The 20,478-nt window shown below is 36.3% G+C and overlaps 1 protein-coding gene across 1 annotated transcript in view; it reads left to right on the top strand.

Annotated features, from left to right (window-relative positions):
- The window catches only part of LOC140321969 (multidrug and toxin extrusion protein 2-like), a 23,916-nt gene extending 3,966 nt beyond the window's left edge, over positions 1-19,950 (top strand). Inside the window, exons 2-17 of the mRNA XM_072398667.1 lie at positions 3,730-3,831; positions 5,053-5,121; positions 6,098-6,246; positions 7,279-7,321; positions 8,101-8,145; positions 8,869-8,966; positions 9,837-9,934; positions 10,516-10,629; positions 12,366-12,433; positions 13,567-13,675; positions 14,090-14,165; positions 15,457-15,526; positions 15,709-15,841; positions 16,857-16,951; positions 17,932-18,028; positions 19,412-19,950. Of these exons, the coding sequence (XP_072254768.1) occupies positions 3,730-3,831; positions 5,053-5,121; positions 6,098-6,246; positions 7,279-7,321; positions 8,101-8,145; positions 8,869-8,966; positions 9,837-9,934; positions 10,516-10,629; positions 12,366-12,433; positions 13,567-13,675; positions 14,090-14,165; positions 15,457-15,526; positions 15,709-15,841; positions 16,857-16,951; positions 17,932-18,028; positions 19,412-19,644 (1,599 nt within the window). The 3' untranslated portion in view covers positions 19,645-19,950. The remainder of the gene's footprint in view (positions 1-3,729; positions 3,832-5,052; positions 5,122-6,097; positions 6,247-7,278; positions 7,322-8,100; positions 8,146-8,868; positions 8,967-9,836; positions 9,935-10,515; positions 10,630-12,365; positions 12,434-13,566; positions 13,676-14,089; positions 14,166-15,456; positions 15,527-15,708; positions 15,842-16,856; positions 16,952-17,931; positions 18,029-19,411) is intronic.
- Positions 19,951-20,478: the final 528 nt, after the last annotated feature.

Raw genomic sequence — 20,478 nt, forward strand, 5'->3', positions numbered from 1 at the left:
CATTTATTATTACATTTACAATTTACAGATTATAAAAAAATGCACCATAGACTGTAGATATAATATTTTAGCAGGGATTCCCTATAGTACTTCTTTCTTTCCACTCATTCTTTAGATATGGGCTTTGGCTCAGTTCAGAAAATACAGTAAAAATATGAAATTCAGGTTTGACTGGTTGTGTATACCCCTACACGCATGCTTTGACTCTTTTTTGTAAGAACATTACCATATGTGGCATACCTAGTTACAGAGCAGATAAACCTGCTTTTTCAGTGGGCTTCATTTATTAGGTCACCTGTAGCACTAAAACCTGAATCATAGAAACAACCTAGTGGTAGTTGACATCTTTTCTAAAAACTAGCGTTTATTTCTTAGTGAGACAATAGTAGTTTTATTAGTATGGCATTGATTTAGCCTCTAGAACATTTAGCTGGGGGTAATCGGTTTATTGGAAATTTATTTTTTATTTTTTAGGAAAAGTGTGTTTAAACTTTTTTTTTTAAAAAACACCTACCCCCTCTTCTTCATTACTGCAAAACTTGATTGTGAAGTTTTTTGCTAGAAAGAGAGTGGGCAACTGTGCCTCAAATGTAGGATTTAAATGTAAAAACAATATTACAAAATTACATTACTATACTTACTTTTCTTGTGTCTCTGCTTCTGACATTTCTGCCCACTCATCTTCATAAAATTGGCAAATCTTCCACAATAATTTGTGCAGAGCCATTTTGCACCGTTCTTCTTTTCCATGCTATCCTGAGGGCCTTTGCTGCTAATCCCTTGCATTCTAGTACAGGGTCTCTAGAGCTCAAAAGGTCGATGAATAATTGAGTAACTAAAGCACAAACAGTTAGCCAAGTATTGGGTCACTGGAGCACAAAGGATGTCTGAAGCATTGAGTAACTGGAGCATAAAGGGTTACTGGACTACATATGGTTACTGAAGTACAGAAGTCACTGACACACACATGGCCACTGAAGTACAGGATCACTGGAGCACAAAAGGTTGTTCAAGCATGAAACCGCTGAAGCACAGAGGGTAATTGGAGTACAGAAATTCCTGTAAAAACAGTATCAGTTTAGTATAAAGTGTCACTAGAGCACAGATAGTCACAGGCATGCAGAGTCAATAACTCTATTGCATGAAAAAGAGTGGCAATAATCCCTGAAATGTACACTTGTTGCCTGGCAAATTTGACTAATATATGTTGGATTATTATTGATTATTTCCTATATGCATATTTGATGAACACACTGGACTTTATCCTACTTTCTCCCTTCCCCTACCTATCCCCAATATTGTCTCTCTAACCACTAAACCCTCTCTTTCTTTTTCCTCAGCTTCACCCCCCCCCCGCCTCTTTGTTCCCCCCTCCCATTCTTTTTGCCCACTTCCATCCTGAAAAATGCCTTGGCCCACCTATACCATTTACTTGGACCTTAGTTGCCTCCAAAGAACTCCACCACATTGTTCATTCATCCCTTAATAATATGAAAATACACTTTAGGTTACTCTACATTCTATATCCTTCACAGTATAGGTTGGTAGACTCACTGGACACTTTTTTAGGCACTGTGCATCTTGTACTCCTTCATGGCTCAGATTTACCAAGTTGCTGGAAACATTCCTCAGAGATTTAGTTCCCTACTGACATGATAGCATCACACAGTTGCTGCAGATTTGTTGGCTGCACCTCCATGATACATAATTCCCCTTCTACCAAAGATGCTCCTTTTGATTAGGATCTGATGGCTGTGGAGACTATTTGAGTACAATAAACTCATAGTCATATTCAAGAAACCAGTTTGAGGTGATCTGAGCTTCGTGACATGGTGTGTTATCCAGCTGGACATAGCCATCAGAAGATGGGTACACTGCAGTCACTAAGAAATGAAGATGGTCAGCAACAATGCCTAGGTAGGTGGAAGCATTTAAACAATGCGTTGGTACAAAGGGGCCAAAAATGTGGCAAAAAACATTCTCCATACTGTTATACCACCACCATCTCATGGTTTGACGGGTTGTGTGTTCAAACCTACTCTGGATACCTTGGTGGTATGGGTGTTTTTGTGAGTTATTTTGCCTTTCTATCAGCCTTACCCATTTGACCATTTTTCTCTGACATTTAGTATAAATAAAGCATTTTTTGCCTAGGGAACTGCTGCTCACTGGATATCTTAAGTTTTTCAGACTATTTTCTGTAGAAATGGTTTTGGATGAAATTCCCGATCAGCAGACTGGCACCAGCAACCATGCCACATTCACTGAAATCACCTATTCTTGACAATGTCTATATGCCGAAATGCAGTGAGTTGTTGCAATGTGATTGGCTGATTAGTAGAGGTATTAGGAGAAATCCACCCAGTAAAGGATAGATTTCAGTAGCTTATAGACAGGAAAAAAGTAAATATATATATAAAATCAAGACCATATTTTCTCCTTCTGCTATTTAGGGAAATTGGGTTTAAAGCCTTGATTAAGGGGTGACTTTGGTAAATGGTGTTGTCGGGTCTGGATTTTTATGGAATGATGTATATGATCTATAAAGCTCTCAGCCAGGTGATGAAGATCAGCTCTATAAAGGTCTGCACTATAAGTGTGTGTGTGTGGACTAGTTGAGCAGCTGTCACCATTGCTAGCCTAGGGCTAATTAGGAAAACAATCTCATTATATCTGAGTTTGTTGGCTGCCATAGAAGAACACAGATAGGCTAAGTGTCGGCTGTGAGAATTTCTGTCTGGCTCCACTCTTTTAATCCAAAAGGTAATGTTGTCAACCTTGTTGTACACCCCACTGCATCCCACTGGATCGCATCTACTTCATAGGCAGCCTCCAGTCCAGTGACCAGGGCCTCTAATTTGTAACTCATGGGCAAGGCCTGCATTCAGTCTTCCTGGACTGTTAAAGAGAAAATATTCACAGGGCCCCATAACAGAGCAGAAATACTATCCTTTTTCATGCAGTGTAAAGCTAAATAGCCTGGTGCAGCAGAAAGGAGACCACATGGGCTGTGCAACACTTTGCAGCCTACCAAGTTGATGTGCTGTGGCCTGCTGCAATGTCTCTGAGGGAAACTTGATTCCTTACCCGGGATTCAAAACTGTCCAGGGGAAGTGCCAATGGCACCATATGGATAAGACTGTCTTAGCGGTAAAAGATCCTCCAGTCATCTGAGCACCAAAATCCACACATTTTATCACCCTTTAAAGAAATGTTTCCAGGGTGGCTCCCCAGAAACAGATGCTCATACTGCCAATAAAAAACCTTGAAATCTATTTTTTAAAAGTCAACTAGATATCAATTAGAAGAAACTGATATGTCAACATTTTTTATGAAAGTTTTCCATGTTTAGAAATGCGTGTTTGAATTACTTTTAAATTAAAAAAGGCCACTATGAGGTAACAATAACAGTCAATAAAAGTAAAAAAAAAAATTAGATGCACATCTAGCAACTTTAAAACAATAACTGATTCAATCATTTCCTGCATAGAAGTCAATATTTGGGACTGATATGATTACCTCTCCTATATTTTTCCTCTCCTATATTTTTTACTCAACTTCTATTACTTTATTATAGTTTATTATACTAAAGTTATAATATATTCTACTTTTCTTTAGCATAATCTATTAAAAATTATATGCTATTCATATTATAAAGTTAAATAAAGAACCTGTGACTGATAGGAAATTTCTACAGTAAGCCTAATGTTATTGTGTATTTTGTTTTAGTGCTTATCTCAAATGATGATATGGCTTGTAATGGTTGTGAGTTCCGTGTTCTGTGGCCATTTAGGAAAGATTGAATTGGATTCTGTTACACTTGCTACAGCTGTAAGTAATGACTTTTTTAACTTTCTTTTTTCTCTCTTAAAGAAGGTATTTTTTTTATTGAAGTGATAACATTACAAGAAGTTTATAGTCTAAATTCTTTTTTATCACAGTTTTAGGCAAATTTTAATTTAGTGTTTTTTATTAATACTGATATATTATTAGAGACACAAAAAACAAACAAAAACAAATGTACAGCTCAGCACAGAGTGCAGAGAGTAGCATACTAAGTGCATAGGGTCAGGAGTGTTTTATGTTCAGAGTGCAGAGATCCGGAAAGTGTCAAATCAGAGTACTGGGGTTAGAATTGTGTTAACATTGGAGCACAGGGGGCAGGAGTGTTTAAAATACAAAGTGCGTTGTTTAGGATTGTTTAGTCAGGAGGAAAAGTAGCATACAGAGTGCAGGGGTCAGGAGAGTTTAAACACTAGTGCACTGCACCCCTATAATTAATTCTTTCCCTTTTATTATTTGAAGTAACCCCTCACACTCACATATATACACCCACAAGACCATGTAAATATACATCCCCTCCAATATACACACCAGCCATCACATTAAAGCTGAAATTACATTTTCTGGTATTTTTATCTTCCTTGTTTTCTCCTTTACAACTTTTATCAACATGCTATTGATATGTTTGTAAGAAAAAGTATACATATTTTTTTAAATGTCTAATACACACCTTATTTTGGTCCTGTAACAGTATCACTTTGTTTCCATTCTTTTCTGTGCCAAGTAGGAAAATCACTGCCGGTGGGAGGTGGTTGAAGTGTGCTATATATACAGCATATAGCTGTATACAGCATTCTAAAACATTACGGCATCTTGTGTTAGGCAGACTGCAACACAGGAGTACAGATAATGTTGTAGTTACACTAGAAAGAATTAGACAACATGCATGCAATAAACGTAATACTTTTATTACTAGATTGTAAGCTCTTCGGGGCAGGGTCCTTTCGTCCTGTATCACTGTCTGTATTATTCTGTCATTTGCAACCCCTATTTAATGTACAGTGCTGCGTAATATGTCGGCGCTATATAAATCCTGTTTATTAATAATAATAATAATAATAATAATACTATTACCTAGTGGCTAAAATACTAATCCTAATATAGTATAAAAAACAAATGTTACACCTCTGGTTAACATTAACAGTTTTATGTCTGTCCCTTTTTGTAGTCTAAATGGTTTACCAACCTTTTCTTCTTATCTTCTTATAGGTTTTAAATATAAGTGGTGTATCAATTGCTTATGGAATGAGTGCTGCATGTGACACACTGATGTCCCAGGTATGTTTTATTTCACAAATTATTTTGCAAATACATTGTGTGCCTGTTTAGTCTGATATTGGAACAATGCAATGTCAGGGTTATCAAGTAATCAATTTTCCAGTCCAATGATGTCTCTCCATCAGTACTGTATTTAGGCATTTCTAGACACATCTAAATGAAGATTCCTTTTTGTACAAGCTCCGTCCCCTGTGTTTTGTAATTTTTTTTAGTAAAAAAAGTAAAAAAACTCTGCTTGAATGCAAAGGAAGAATTAGGACAAAAAAGGCATTAGAGGCTAATTTAGAAGAATGATTTTATTACAGTAGAAGTTCAGGCAAATAGCTAAGCATTTAGTTTAAACTGTTTTCCTTGCAAAAATATTTGTAATTCTCTTTTCTGTGACTCACACTTCTACTTCTTTATTACATACCCTACTTTGGCAGGTGACACTATTGAGGCCCATTCAGGGCTATTGTCTGCTCTGGGTCTTTATGTTTACATACATGATTTGTGAAATGCGTTAACATGCCTTGAGCAGCTCATTTACACCACAACAGAAAAAATGTAAATACAACAATTTATCTTTTTTCATTTACACAAATGAAAAGTAGTATGTTTACTCAGCTCTGTTGTGGTCTGGTAAGTGTAATGCGTATTGTCAGGGTGCCATTATATATAAAGTAGAATATGCATGCAGTAATGTAAGCATTATTATGCATGTTGGGCCCTTATTTCCTGGTTTGACATTTACAGCTTCCTGTTTTAAAAATGTCATTATTCCTTGAACACCTAACCATCTGTTTCTGGCAAGTAACCAAGGAATCTACAAGACTGAACTAGAATATGGTGGTGTCACCTTTCTTTGTATTTCGATGTATTAGATTGAACATCTGTAGTTTTGCTTCAATTTGTAAAAGTTCCATTAGCTAGCTAGCATAGTGTTATTTAATTAAAATAGTTTTATCTGTTTATGTATATTTTCATTCTTTTTCAGACATTTGGCAGCAAGAATTTGAAACGAGTGGGAACAATTCTGCAGAGAGGAATTCTTATTCTCATGTTGTGCTGCTTCCCTTGCTGGGCAATACTTATCAATACAGAACAGCTACTAATACTGTGCAAACAGAACCCAGAAATTGCCAGGTTAGTGTTATCTCCCTTATCCTCTTATAATTTCACATGATGCATGTATGAAACAATAATAGAGTGTGACAGAGGGAGAGATTTATTTTTTCCAGACAACTTTTTGATTTCACTCCTCTCAAACTCATTTCCTGCATTCCATCTCAGTCAAGAGATAGTTCTTCCAAGCCTTTTATTAGACGAAGATGATGCCATATGAATCAGTTTGATAAAACCATTCTCCAGCAAAATGTACTTAAAATTTGTTGTCCCGAGTTAAAATTATATATCTTATCTACTTTGTAGTACTTTATCACCTGTTAGATGCCAAAAAATATTTTGTAGATAAGATAAAAAAATATCCCCTAACAGAAATGTTCATATTTTTTCAGGGCCCAAATTCACATGTTCACACCATGCATGGATATCTCAATTTTTATCCTGGCACACAAATAGGTCCAATAAAGATTCCCTAATTTTAAAAGATATATTGCAGCTACAAAAATCTAATGGGCATACATTACCCACTTGTCAGAGACAATTTCATGTCCATTTGCCTGTTTTTTACATTTTTGCAATGCTTTCCCTACAAATAATTGTAAAATGGAATTGGCCAATTTTTCTCATCACTAGGCTTAATTTAATCCAATAGAGGACTAAGGGGCTGCAGTGGAGTTTCTGCAGGAACTATACTGGAGACAAGGGTAGTACTACAGTGGGAACTGCATTTTTATATTTACTAACTAATAAAAAAAAAAGCTTGGGATCCGTTTTAGGGAAATCAGAATGTATTCAATCTAAATTTACAATGATAAAAATAGATTTGTACAAACTAATTTGTATCTAGAGGTTTCAGATGCTAGTTAAAAAATATACACCCCAACATATATTTCAGACAAGCTTTAGAATTAAAATGTTGTGGTCTCCCTGTTTCTGGGTCTAAATAAGTAAAAGTAATTAAAAAAAAAGTTGACAAGAATTTAAGGTGTAAAGAATAGAAAATTAAAATAAAATAGTCCTATGTTAATAATACACATATTCATTCTTTTTTAGGTTAACACAGAAATATGTCATGATCTTTTTACCAGCTTTACCTGTAAGTTTTTTTTTTGTGCTTGTATTGCATCTCCCGTTGTTGTGCATTATATCATAAATTGTTTTTGTTCTATGCAAATTCTATGCCAAAATAAATCCATATTTGAACAAGGCAAATTCGAGAAGCAATCAGATTGATAAGCTATTATAAACACTGTATTTATACAAAAGTGTGATAGTATACTTGTCTTGAGGGCCAACACAACTGATTTCTGACCATCCCTGAACAAATGAAGAAATAAGAAGGTCAATCATGTCTTGCCATATAACACCCAAAGTAGAAAGTTAAGATGCTATATTTTCTCTGCATCCCTGTAGTATAAACATTGAAATTGAACTAAATGTAAAATATAAAAGAAATTGCCACAGGCAGCTCCTTTAAAGCAGAAGGGACAGGTGATTCCCTCTCTGTATGGTTTTCCAAGTTTTATTGAGGTGACCATTATTTCATTTCAGGGTTCTAGGTTCTTGCTAATAAACACTTTTTTATTTACTGACTACTACAGCATTTCTTCTATCTCCTGTTTCCTGTGGCAGTGGAAGGGGTGGAAAAGCTTTTAATTTACACCGAGGCCTGGGGTGCATTGATGAAAAAGCAGTTAAAACTGAACTTGTGGATTTAAGCAAAACTTTACTTGCAAGTGTTCATGTAGTTCAGGGTTAGCTGCTCTGTGAAAGAATTGTTTTTGTATCCTTAAAGAAGAAATTTGTTTATTTTGCACTATGTATATGCTCTATTGTACTTTGTACTATTGTACTGTGTTTTATTTTATGTCACAGGCAGTATTTCTTCAGGAGCTCCAAATAAGATATTTACAAAATCAGGTAATGTCATAAATAGTTGTATATTTACTCCACAGCTTTTAGTTTCAGTTGCAACCATATTTTCTTATTTAACAATTTTGTTTTCAATATGTAAAATTTGGCTTCCAAATTGTCACTGCTCCCCTATGTGTTTTAACAATCAATATTCCAAAGTTCTCCTTATCCACTCAATGCCCTAGTGAGGTCCTCCCGGCACTTCCCCCATGGTTCAATCTTCAGGCAAGACATTTTGCCAATTACCTTTGGGTTCTGCCCATTGTTACACACCCACTCCCAAGGTATGTAAAAGGTTGGGAAGGAGGTTAGTTAAGCCACAAAGGGGATAGGAAACCTGGAGTTCAGCTTTGTATCGTCTTTGTTTTATTTTTTTCATGATACATAATTTAGCTCTTCCATCATCTGTTTATACCTTTTTACTGGCACGAAATATAAATTAGTTGGTATTGGTTGCCTATGTTTTTCCTTACCAATAAACCTGGAAGTGGTCACACAGTAAAATATGTGTTGTATCCCCCAAATTGTAAGCTTTTCTCCTCTCCTCCTTCGGTTTCGCTGTCTGTGTCTGTCTGTCATTTGCAACCCCTATTTAATGTACAGCGCTGTGTAATATGTTGTTGCTATATAAATTCTGTTTATTAAAAATAATTGTATAAAAATGGCCAACCAATCTCCATTTTTATACTTTTTTTAGAATATCATATACATGTTTTTTTTTTTTTCCAGGGTATTATATGGCCCCAGTTTTTCAACGGTTTAGCAGTTAACATCATCAATGCTGTACTCAATGCTATTTTCTTGTTTGTCTTTAAGATGGGAATCGGGTAAGTATCTTAGATTTATTTATATGATTCATTTCTACACTAGGAACAATCTACATTAAAGGCAATAACTATATAAAATTGTACACAGTAATTTGTACACAAATAGATAGATAAATAGATAGATAGATAGATATATGGTACTAATCAATTAAAATGTAACACATTTATACCATTTTGTATGTGCTGTTCAACAAACACAGGCTAGGTTCTAGAAGTATCTGAAGCAAATGCACTAGGGACTAAAAAGATGAAAAAGTGCTTGTTCCACAATTTAATTAAAAAACACATTGGCCCTGATTTGTTAAAGATCTCCAAGGCTGGAGAGGATACACTTTCATCAGCGAAGCTGGGTGATCCAGAAAACCTAGAAAGGATTTCTTAAAAGTTTTTTGCTATTTGTTAGTAAATGATTTCAATCCTGGATCCATTCTAGGTTTCCTGGATCACCCAGGTTCACTGGTGAAAGTGTATACTGCTTTAGAGAGCTTTAATAAATTAGGGTCAATAAGGCAATATGCGGCAAAGCCCAGCACATGCATTGGTGTGCTAGGTGGCAATGCACTGGTAATGGCAAACAAAATGCAACTTACAAGCCCACTGCAGCGCACCAACAGCACTGTGTTGCCTTGCAGTGGACTTTAGAAAATGCACTTTATTTGTGTGTGATATGCTTCATTACAAAGCATACTAAAATAAATGCAAAATGCACTGCAAACCTATAGTGGGAATGAGCCCTAAAGAAATGCAGACAGACCTGCTTGCTCTAATGCTAAATGCATGATTTGTTATGTGTTTGCAGGTTTTGTAAACCAATGTGTTTTCCTGTTTTCTTGACAACATTGTATAAATTATTTTTTTTTTTTTTTGCAGAGGTTCAGCATGGGCAAACACAATTTCCCAGTGGGCAATGTCACTTACACTGTTTACGTACATAGTTTGTAAAAAAATACATGTGGACACATGGGGAGGTATGTTATATGGTTATACAGTTATTTACAAAAAGTTCTTTAGGCAACAAAAAGTTCTTTAGGCAAAGCTAAACGTTTACTTCACTGTGGCCACTTCTTAATCTGCCTTTAAGTGTTTTTTATTTATTTTAAGTTGTCTGTATGTATATATATTTATAATAATTATTTACTGTTAAAACAGAATATATTAAAACTAATAAAAATCCAAAATAATTTTCTGTTTACACATACCTGTCTTTAGACCTTGAAGGGCACAGCAACAGGTTCACTGTTACTTCAGGATATTAGGGAGCATGTGATTCATCTCATATCCCTTAATTCCATATTAAAGTGCAGGCACCTAAATCTGTCAGATGGGGGTGGGTACAAAGTCCTTAGGGTCTACCATACTATGCTATGACTTGACTTTGACTTTGTGCCTGACAGCCAGTCTTACCTACATTGAGAACACTCAGGTTCACATTAAGGTTATACAGTATATATGACATAGAAGTGTTAAGACACTTTTTTATATCAACCAAAATGTGTTTTTTTAGATGTATATGTTCATTCTGTTGTTTTGGCAAATATTCTCTTCCCAGGATGGTCCACAGACTGCCTACAGGAGTGGGATATATTCATATACCTTGCTATTCCTGGCATGCTAATGCTTTGCGTTGAATGGTGGAGCTTTGAAATCGGAAACTTTTTAGCAGGTTGGTTTCTGCATTCTTTGGATTTCTTTTGTTAATCTTTATCTAGTCTGTTTCCTGGATCCATGCACTCTATGGAGCCTTCTACTAGCTTTTCACTCCAGATCCCCTTTGTAGGCTCAGACCAAGATGTCATCAGTTGTCATTCTGATTGGTCTAACTTCTTATGTAGGGTGGTTTGTAAAACTCAAATTAGATTGTTAGTTCATGGGTATAACGCCTTTATGCATTTCACATCAACTTCAGCAAAACTTGCTTGTCCTCTCTTTGCTACTGTGCTGGCCATGACCTCCCTTTGCTACTGTGCTGGTTATGCTTTTCCCTTCTCCTAAGTTTGACTTTTGGTACTTCCCAACCATGCATCTGTCTTATCCCTACTCCACCTTTCTGGATAATACATTTTGGCTACCTAACTGCATTTTCCATTATACTCTTACCAGAAAATCTGTAGTTTACCCTAGACACCCAAGTAGCAGTGCATGTACATAAGGCACCCTCAAATGTTGTCTGTGATAGGTTATGCATGCCACAGCGGTGTTATTTTTTTCTTAGGAGAAGGACTAGGCCAGGTGACAAGGATAATCTGTCCTTCTCTTCTATAAAAAGGGTCAGAACTACTAGTTTCTATTAACTGTGCTGTGCCGTACCTCCTGTATTCACCCCAGGGCAACCTCTGGATACAACATTGCCAAGCTCCAGTGGCACTGCTGTTAGCACACAATCTAGTTCTATTGTGTCTTGTGTGAGGAACCCTGACTACTGAACTTATTCTACTTTATTATGTACACAAATTTAATCTGGGTGGCTGATCACTTATCGGCTTTCACTATGGAAAAGAAACTATTTCCTCATGGGTGGGCTCCGATTTACACACTTTGGTTATGTTTTCCCAGACAGTGTACACAATAGAGCAGTGAGCAGAATGCAACGTACAGCACTGTGAATGGTGGAGCAACCAGCAATATATAATTTGCAGAACAGCACACACTGAAACATTTACTAGCATATTACATTTATTACAGCATACAGTGGGGCAAGATTACGTTATATGCAGTAGAGCACAGAAAGGTCAGAAATATGTATATTTGCTATACATTCCCTATTCCACGCAGCCACATTTTGTACACTTTCCTGCAATTTTTATTGGAAAGACCTTCATATAGGCTTTACAAGAACGTGCCTGTTGGTTGTATATCCTCTATAAAGTTCCTAGTACTCCCCTGTGTGGTCCTTAAAGTTTCACAGCAACCACATACACAGGCAAATGATAGATTTTATCATTCAAATTAAATAGCATAATACTTAGCAGCAGCATACTTGTGCAGTTTACTCTATGGGAAAGCTTGGTCTTGGCTGTGTGTGATCAGTTCACACAATTATTTAATTCATGTTCTCACCTAGTAAACTGCATGTAAGCTACAGTGTAGGATTGGAGACTGAAGAAATGCTTCCTGATGCATAACAATATTCTCTGAGGTTCCCCTCTCAGGTCTATGCTAAGTCATTTTATTGGAGCTTAATCTATTTATGTAAAGCTTTAAGAACACCCATCTTTTATTTTCAAAAGAATTCTGATGCATAGTCATTACTTTGACACTAAAACCAAACAGTTTTTGCCTGGAAAATCATTTTGGCTGATAATGTTTTATGAACATTGGTGGTTATTTTTGGTTGAATTATTAAAAAAGACATGTATTGACAGTTGTTGTTTACTGACACCTTCATCTTCTTTATTTTAGGGCTTATTAGCGTTGTGCAGCTGGGAGGACAAGCCATTCTTATGGAGCTGGCAACAATGGTCATAATGGTATGAAGATCACTTCACTATTCATACATTTTAACACTTAAAACCAAACTAAATCCCACTTTACTCACCTGTCCCTGTTTCCTTACAGGGTGCTGCCATCTTTTTCTTTCTTCACATTCTCTTTACAATCATTGGCTATCTTGATTGCCTTTACCGTTCTGCATTAATTCTTACTTGATCATTGTTTAAATAGTGTAATACTTAATGGGTCATTGTTCCTTTAACACCAAACTCCAGGGGTGTAAAAATGACACCAATTAATGCAGTTGTGATTTAATACATCTTTTATTGTACTTAATTGCATATATTCCCTAATATCAGCCTGGAGAAATAATTGGCACAGAGCTCAGGCTAGATGAAGAGCTCTGCTTGCTGATTGAAGGATGCAAGGAGATAAACTCATCAGCCTACTGGTTCTTCTTCCAATATCCAAGAGCCTTGCAGAGACCTGTAAGCTTTACCTAAATACAGCAGAGAGAGAGAAAAAAAGAACTATTGCCCTTGCACTTCTAGACAAACCTGTGCTGTGTGGCACAGCCATGTAAATCACAGTACCAGATAGACATATATATATATATATATATAGGGCAAGGGTGCTAATGACAGGGCCTCATTAAATGGGCAGAGTGCTCAACCACATTACGCCACCTGGTGCTATTGGATTGGGTGAAACATACTGAATAATGAATCCCCTGTGGCTCATTTGGCCGCAGGGAATTCAAATAAACCTGCTTCTCCTCGCAGCAGGCTGCCTCACCCCCGGCTTGCATAGTAGAGGGCGCTCCTCTTTCAGTAGGACCCCTGGGCCTTGCTGTATTGTGCACGCCCCCAGGAATGCTGGGGATGACATTCTGCCAGAAAGAGGCGACACACTGCCCCGGCCGCACTGCCTGCTGCAGCGGTCTTCTCTACACTGCCTGTGACCCCTGAGGTCGCCGCGGGCGTGGATGAAGCAGGATCGCTGGCGAGGTAAGTACCTTACACATAATAATAGTAATGTGTTTTTTTTTTCTCATACTAGTATTTTTTTCATATTGTTCACTAGGATATTAGCTGCAATAGGATATTAGCTGCAATTGCTGTCATTTACCATAGTAAGGTTTTGGCTAAATTTAATATGTTTTCCTCCATAGCTTCCCATTGGCTTTGGCACAGCAGCCAATGTCAGGATTGGAAATGCTTTAGGAGCTGGGGATGTCAAACAGGCCAAAAAGTCTTGCAAAGTTGTATTTTGCTGCTCAGGTAGGTTTTTATACAATAATTCACATTATAAAACATATGGAAAAAAACAAAACAAAACAGGAAAAAAAAAAAGAAATAAGTTCCAATGCTGAATAACACTTTTTAATGAAACAAAAGCAAATATCTGGTTTCTTTGATTATGACTCTCGGTTTTGATTTTCTCTAGTTTGCACAACATGGAGACTTTTATTACTTTGCGTTTATTCTAATTCTATTTAATGTGAGCATGTTTTCAATGTTTACCATCATTGCATTTTTTGCAGTGTTTCATTTGTTGTAATAAAAATGGTAGCATCGTTCATATATGTCCCCATGGATATATAGATAAATTGAGTTGTTAATGTATTAGTAAGCATATATAGCAAGCATTTCACACAATATTTTTCACTCCACTCTGTGCTTCCTTATTTTCAGTTCTTGGATGCTTGTTGGTCAGCAGTGCTATACTTGCACTGAAAAATGTCATTGGTTATATGTTTACAACTGATCGGTGAGTTATATGCAGATAATATGAAGTAAAATTAATCAACTTTTCAAATATATTTAAATGATGAATTACATCATGAATGAATCTCCTTAATACAGTGCCCCTAATTCATCGAGCAGAATCGGATTATCGGTCGCGCATTCGTATTCGCGATCCGAAATCGTACTCGATCGCGCTATTTAGCAACTGAAAAAGATCGTGGCCGGAGCCGCGCATCTCCGGCAGCTTTACACTGGCGAGCTTGTATTAAACGTCACTGTTCCCCTAAAAAATCATTCTTTCTAATGGCACACACATTACCCATAGCCCTAAAAAAAAATGTTTGCGCTGTTTAAATGTTTGAGTCCGGACCGCGGTAATCCGCGATCGATGGCCGCGCGTACGTTCGCGCTTCCAGCGAGCGCGGATTTTATTGATGAATCAGGGGCAGTGTGTGGTAATATAATATGCAGTGATATAACATTTTTACAAAGTGTTTTTGCATTAAAAAACTCTATTATGCAGATAATAACATCAAAGAGAACCAGTCTGTCTTTTAGGTTCTTGTACAGCTTTGGTTTGTAGCAATATCAAGATTAACAACTTGATGCAGGGAAAAAGTTGTGTTCTGGTAATTATTAAAAAGACAGATGGGAATAAATGGCCAATGAACACTTTTACTGTGATACAACATCATGGCCAGGCTGACCTTGCATGTAAGCATAGAGTGCCCCAGAAAGTGGTAATGAAAGAAGTCCAGATATAACAGATTCCCTCATGTTACTGGCTTACAAGTTCTCTATACAAGGACTCTGGCATTTACATAGTTTACCCTCTAAAGCACATCTGTCAGGACTGTAACCACTTTAGTTACTTACACAGGTCTTACTGGTTGCCCAAATGGTGCTTCAACCCCTCCAAAACCGGATTCTCATTCAAAATGCTGTCAACATTTTATTGCTCACCTTAGAGCACCATAGGTCAGCCACATCTGCATTCTTCCCAATGCAACCAAACACATTGGGCCTGATTCAATAAAGCTCTCCAAGACCGGAGAAGATGGACTATCATGGGAGAACCTGGGTGATCCATCAAACCTGGTGGCTAACCTAGGTTATGCCATGATAGTCTATCTTGTTCATTCTTGGGGAGCTTTTATAAATCAGGCCTAATTCGTCTAATACTTTATTTACTTTTACATGTTAAATGTATTTACATGTTTAAATGTTAATTGTATGTTAAATGGTAACCATTATGGTAAATATGTTATAGTATGATCCTATGTAATTTTATTTATTTTTGTCTTTAAATTCAGGGAAATTATTGCTTTGGTTTCAAAACTCATGATCATATTTTCTATATTTCACCTGTGCGATGGTACAAACGTAAGTATTTTATTATTCACTAATTACACAAAATTATTAAAGGGAATATTAATAGGGACTGCAAAAGTGACTGAGTGGAAAAAAAAATTGTTGGTCTTTCGTCTAACATCTATTAAAGAAAAGATTTTTTTATTGATAGGTTGCTGCACTTTTTTTACATATATGGTTGTATTCTGTTGTAGGCAGTATGCGGTGGAATATTTAGAGGAACAGGAAGACAAAAAATTGGAGCCATTACAAATATTTTTGGTTTTTACTTAATTGGGATTCCAGTTGGATTATCACTGATGTTTGCAGCAAAATTTGGGGTTATAGGTAAGATCACTAACTGTTTTTTTTCACAGGAATATATATAAAAAGGAATGTATATATATATCATAGATTTTGTAGATCAGCATTATCAGCTAAATTAGGCTTTATTGAGACAGATCAGTTGTTATAGGACCTGCTACTATAGTCATAGGACTGGGAAACAACTAGAGGTAGCACAAAGTCATCTTACAATGGCCCATAAATCCGCATCCAATGAGAATACAGTGTTTTCTTCTTTTCTTACGTTAATCAAAACGTAAGTATTTTGAAAACAAATTAGGTAAATCTAAACCCTAAAATGGATCTAGCAAACCTGGAATGGATTTCTTAAAAGTCATTTGCTATTTGTTACCAAATGTTTTCAATACCGGACCAGATCCATTCCACGTTTGCTAGATCAGCCAGCTTCACTGATAAAAGTGTATCTTTTCCAGCACTGGAGAGCTTTAATAAATCAGGCCCAATGTATCATATATTAGATGTTTTTTTTTATTTTTTGCATCTCTGAGAACCTAGATAATTGATGCTGACAGTGGTGGTTTATGCCAGCATAGACATGTGTGTTAGAGTGGCATTACAGGAGCACAACTGGGAGTTACTGGCAGTCACCCTATACCAGGAAAATTCTTAACAAAGACCCTCATGGAAACATTATCATGTATTTAATATAACCTGCAGATTTGAACACAGTCTTTCAAATTATACTTTTATGTTAAAACTAAAATAAGAGTTTAATAATTGGGTATATCAACTTAAACAATGGAAAGTTTAAGCCATTGTCAGCACCTCAGTTTGTTATAATTTGAATACAGCAATTGTCAAATAAACGCGCCTCCCATGATCCTAATAATAACCTATTTATTATTTTTTTTTTCTTTTAAGGCAAATAGTTTGGAGATTTAACTGCATTTTAAGCATTTCCTTCATCGTAGCTATTCTATTTCATCATTTGTTTTTCTTTTTCTTTGCAAAGTTGTATATAGTTGTATATGATCCAAATGCATACTTTGTTTTCAAGGTCTATGGATTGGAATGTTTTGTCCAGTGTTGTTGCAAACTTGCATCTATTTACCCTATATCTATCGTATGAATTGGGATAAGGCCTGCGAAGAGGTAATGGGTTCACTCAGTTAAAAGATACTGTGGTTAAACATAAAGTGATCCTGCAAAACACTTTTTTTGAACCTATTATTTCCAGATTTCACATGTAGTATTAAAGCTGGGCCAAAAGTGTGGGCTAAATATTAAAATTTATCTCAACTCCAAAACAAAAAAAGTAATTTATTGTAGTTTTCTAGTTCCTGAATGTAGTGAATACCTTTGTTAGACTTTTTTTCTTCACCTAGTCATTCCTAGGCCATCCTGCCAATAGAAGGCTCAGAGGTAGCACTCTTGCCTTTGCAGCACTAGGTCCCAGGTTCAAATCTTGGGCCAGGACATTATCTGCATGGAGTTGGCAGGTTCTCCCCATGTCTGTGTGGGTTTCCTCTGGATACTCCGGTTTCCTCCTACATCCCAAAAACATGAAGGTTAATTTGCTTCCCCTCAAAATTGACCTTAGACTATGTTAATGACATATGACTATGGTAGGGACATTAGATTGTAAGCTCCTTTGAGGGACAGTTAGTGACACGACTATTGACTTTGTACAGCGCTGTATAATATGATGGTGCTATATAAATACTGTGTAATAATAATAAAAAAATATTATTAGCACATTTCCTGTCCAATGGTAACTAGTCTACTTACTGTATCTCTGGAAAGGCAGCATTCTCACAGCATTTTCAATTAATGCACCTAAGACATCTAGGGACTGGTAAACTACAATATATTAAATTGTTGTTCTTGAATTTAGATATGTTTAACACAGAATTTTTTTTTTTGGCAATCTATGTATCTGCATTGGCAAACATTAGCATTGATGACCCCAACTCTTGCCAGTAAGAGATTGGAAAAATTAGGACCCCTGTATATGAATGTCTACCAAGAAAATATGAGATTACAGTTTTCTATGACCTCCTTCCTTTACAATAAATTTTATGATTTGTTATTATTTGTAGTGATTGCACCCAATTTACATATTCACTTTCTAGGCCAGAATTAGAGCTGGAGTGAAGCCACTGAAAGTCCCTGATCCCAGAATATCACAATCAGATTGTTTGAAAACTGAATTTGGCTTGGTGGAAAATGGTAAAATTACTGCATAAAAGAGTGAACCTTGTGTTACTGTATTATTTAATGTAAGAAAGGATTTCCTACCGTATGTATGGAACGGTAAAATTGATCTAGGATTAGATTAGCCAGTTTCTGTCAGTACACTTACTCTGGTGTACCTTTGTGGTTTCAGACCTGAGTACCTAAAGTAATATGCCCCAGGTCCACATTTTTAAAGTCAATCTCTGGTCATGTGAAAAAAATCTAATCCTCTAAAAAAAAAGGCTGGATGCCCCATCAGCTCAGGAAGAAGGGGCAAATAGTTTTAGAAACTTACCATCAATGAAATAAAATTAATTATGCTCATTTTTTTCTAGGGTGTGTGAAATTAGGGGGGATCAGTGTTTGCAGCCAGTACACAGAGAAATTTGTATGTGTCAGTCTCTTTATTTCAAAAAAAAAACAAAATAGCATTTTTCAGCACAACTCCAACAAATTAAACATATAGCTAACATCAGCTGTCAGATTCTACTGAACAACCTTTTAAAGTCAAGCCTTTAGCAAGGATTCCACAGTCCCCCAAGTAAATCTAAATAAGCTCAGCATCAACAACTTTTGCAAAAACACAACCACACAGCTCCTCAAACACAGGCTGGGTTGCAACCTGTCTGCTGCAATTTCCACTGCGCCTGCCTGACAGGACAGCACCCCTGTGCTATTTGTAGCAGACTTGCAGCCTGCTGTGGATAAACCTAGGGGTGTATCCACCCAGACCTTCCTTCCTTATCCAGACTTCGGGGCCCTAAAATTAACTAAACATAACTCTTTGCAGAGTTCTTCTTACTACTCTTTGACTCCTTCCCATTATACACTGTGGTTTAATGCTCTGTATAATGGGGAGATAACTCTTCTGTCCAGGAACCATCCCTGCAGTCCTGTACAGGGGTGATAGAATATGAGTAAAAATTACCTAACTCATTGCACCCCCAAAGCAGCCAGCACAGCCTTATTTTCCTTTTTAAAAATTCCTGCTGGCTGGTCTGACCTGTCATTCCTTTTATTTCCTGTCTATTGTCCCTAAACAGTATAGGATGATGCCAAGGGGCAGCTCACACTCATAGCATTGGGCAGTGGAGGGGAGTGTCTGCAGGAGCAAGTGAGGTAAGTTTTACTACATCCCTCAAAAAATGATCAATACACTCTTGCAGTGGAGAGGAGGACCTGCTGCACAGATACAAAATACTTTACCATGGAGTTCAGGACCAATCCTTTTTTGGAAATGTCATAATTTAGTAATTCAAAATTAAATAAACTGCAAGCATTTGTGAGCATAACATATATAGGCCTCACCTACAGAAATCTGTGAAAATAATTATTTACAAAATATCACAAAGATGTTTTATCTTTGCTGTATTACAGGTAACACAACATCTGATTCAAACTTAACTTTTGCCTTGCATGACATGGCCTCTGGAGACGATTATACAAAGCAACTGGAGTTAAAAGAAGATTCACCAATTGAAACAACTAATGTTGTAGGTGAAATCCTCTCCACTAAACAGCTGATTATCCGGAGGGGTTTAGCATTGCTTCTATCTATTAGCATACTTATAATTGGTATCATAATTAAATTAGTTACTTTCAAAAGGTAATGCAGAAGATGATGAACCTTAATGAACACATTTAAACAAGCATGCCGTGTTTACTGGACAATTTCCCACTAGTCAGGCCCACAAATCTTGCACCCAAAAAAGTACTTTAATGTGTATACTCAGCTGACATGTACAATGTATGAAATAGGTGCAATTCCTATTCAAAAACAATTTCAATCAAAATGAAAAAAGATCAACTGGTATTTTGAAGATACAACCAACACACAAACCTGTCAGAAACAGACTAAAAATAATTTATTAAAGTCATTTTTTTATCTGGTTCTTTTTTATTTCTCTTATTTTCCACAATAAATGTACTGTATAACAACAAAGCTACATTATTTGGATGAAGCATTTGCTCCACTTTTTCTGTTATTAAATGCGTTGTTAGAAAATCTTTGATTACCCATTGCATCTTTTAAATATATACGCATCCTTACACATAATTTCTGAGTATGGTATACCTGTATATTATGGCTGTTTATGGGCTCATGTTGATACCTAGCGTGAATTAGCCAATTATTTTTAACTAAGCAATGAAAATGTGTTAATTTGTGCCATCATGACATTATAATTTACAATCATTTGTAGTACAGTGTTTTTCATACCTGATACAAACTTTGCAGTATATACTTGGTAACTGGCAGTGCTTTGCCTATACAAATAACTAAAAGCAAAATGTTCCCTATACATTGTGATTAGTGAATTTAACTATCCATAAACAACATTTGTACAATCCCTGCACATAAAAAACAGAATAAAATAAACATGTTCTGTTTGTGCCAGTAAATTTGCATGTTTAAGGTACATAAGCTAGGAAAAAACACATTTTAT

The sequence above is a fragment of the Pyxicephalus adspersus genome, chromosome 1, assembly GCF_032062135.1.
Source record: "Pyxicephalus adspersus chromosome 1, UCB_Pads_2.0, whole genome shotgun sequence".
NCBI lineage: Eukaryota > Metazoa > Chordata > Amphibia > Anura > Pyxicephalidae > Pyxicephalus > Pyxicephalus adspersus.